The sequence below is a fragment of the Plectropomus leopardus genome, unplaced genomic scaffold (genome assembly GCF_008729295.1).
Source record: "Plectropomus leopardus isolate mb unplaced genomic scaffold, YSFRI_Pleo_2.0 unplaced_scaffold6772, whole genome shotgun sequence".
NCBI lineage: Eukaryota > Metazoa > Chordata > Actinopteri > Perciformes > Serranidae > Plectropomus > Plectropomus leopardus.
In genome coordinates, this window is record NW_024674522.1 from 1 (window position 1) to 1508 (window position 1508).

A 1508-nucleotide genomic window follows, 5' to 3' on the forward strand; every position below is an offset into this window, starting at 1 on the left:
ATTCTGCTAATATGCATATAGCAGCTGAATTTGAAAATGAAAATGAGAATTACAATGAAAGCAGAATATCTGCCTCGGATCATGCTCTCTGTTTTCAACACCTGTGTGACGGCAGATGTAAACAAAGGATCAGGTGGGTGCATACTCAAAATAATGATACTGATCAATCAAAAAATACATTGATTGGGCGTGATACCGATCCTTCAGATGTGATTGGGACATTACTAAAAAAAAAATCATCCCCTTTTCAGGTGTGTATAAGGTTCCTGACAATGGCCTTTTCAAAGTACAAGTAAATGAGAACTGTTAAAAAATTAAACAGTCAAATTTGTAAAATAAAATTATCTCGCAAGAAAGCTTTTTTGATTCAATTCCATCTAAATCCTTAATCTTTGCTTGCTTGTGTAAAGAGACATGAGCTCTGTGTGTGTCTCTGCAGTCATGCTGCTGGTGGACCCCGGTCTCTACATCGGCACTGCGGCCGATCTCAACGACAGCCGGGCACTGGCCGAAGCAGCTGTCACTCACATCCTGTCTGTTGACTCTGTGGACCCTGCCCCTCTTGTTCCTGCCAATGGGAACTTCCGCAGGAAGTGGATCAACGTACTGGATGAGGTGACCTCTGACCTTCTGAGTCACATGGATGACTGCTTCCTGTTCATTCAGGAGGCTGTGGATGGAGGCGGGGCTGCGCTTGTTCACTGGTAAGGCTCTGATGTCAACGGGACGCCACTCTGTTTTCATTACTTGTCACTTGAAATGAGTTTCCATCAAAAGCTACTGAGAGGTTCTTTATATGATATTCAGAGGATTAGCATAGCAGCAAACATTTGCTATGTAAAGATACAGTGGAGTAATGGCATCCCAAGCAGAAAATGAAGTCACACTGCCTCTATGTGTGTGTCGCAATCTGAGCTCCTCTGTGACTTGTGGTAAGCCAGTCTGGCCACGTTTGTATATCAGAGAATGGACAGTTTGTTTGGAAAGGGAAGCGCCCACCCTCCAGCCCTCCAAAATATAAAATGTTGTTGCAATTGTTAGTGTCAGCAGTCAGCAGTACTGTAAATAGTTAGCATTAACAGATGCTGTTAGTGATTCATCCACCAAACTTCTCCTGTTTAGTTCAAAGATGTGTGTATGTGTGTGTATATGTGTGTGTCAGCCAGGCCGGTCGGAGTCGCAGTGCCACCATCATTACTGCTTATCTAATGAAGAGACACCAGCTGGGCTTCACTGAGGCCTACCACAGACTGAAGACTGTCAAACAGGACGTACAGTAAGTACCTGTGTGTGTGTGTGTGTGTGTGTGTGTGTGTGTGTGTGTGTGTGTGTGTTAAATTCCCCTTTGATTCACTGACTGGCAAAATGACTGAAAGTATGTCAGTAGTATGTTATTTTACTACTTTCATTGCATGGCCAGATACCATCAGAGCACTGGTTTCCAACCCCCACTAGGGGTCACCAAAGCTTCACTAGGGTTTGTGAGGCCCTCTTAACATAGGGGGTTT

The 1508-nt window shown here is 44.1% G+C and overlaps 1 protein-coding gene across 1 annotated transcript; it reads left to right on the forward strand.

Moving 5' to 3' along the window:
• The first annotated feature begins 441 nt into the window (after nt 1-441).
• Nucleotides 442-1280, forward strand: LOC121939938 (dual specificity protein phosphatase 12-like). Its single transcript, XM_042482845.1, has 2 exons — nt 442-704; nt 1163-1280. Exons 1-2 carry the CDS (start codon nt 442-444, stop codon nt 1278-1280), a joined length of 381 nt encoding a protein of 126 aa, XP_042338779.1.
• Nucleotides 1281-1508: the final 228 nt, after the last annotated feature.

Excerpts from the sequence above, each read along its gene's own strand:
- LOC121939938 (XM_042482845.1), top strand. The coding sequence starts at position 442 with ATGCTGCTGGTGGACCCCGGTCTCTACATCGGCACTGCGGCCGATCTC. Across the intron at positions 705-1,162 it reads GGGGCTGCGCTTGTTCACTG|CCAGGCCGGTCGGAGTCGCA; the intron begins GTAAGGCTCTGA and ends TGTGTGTGTCAG.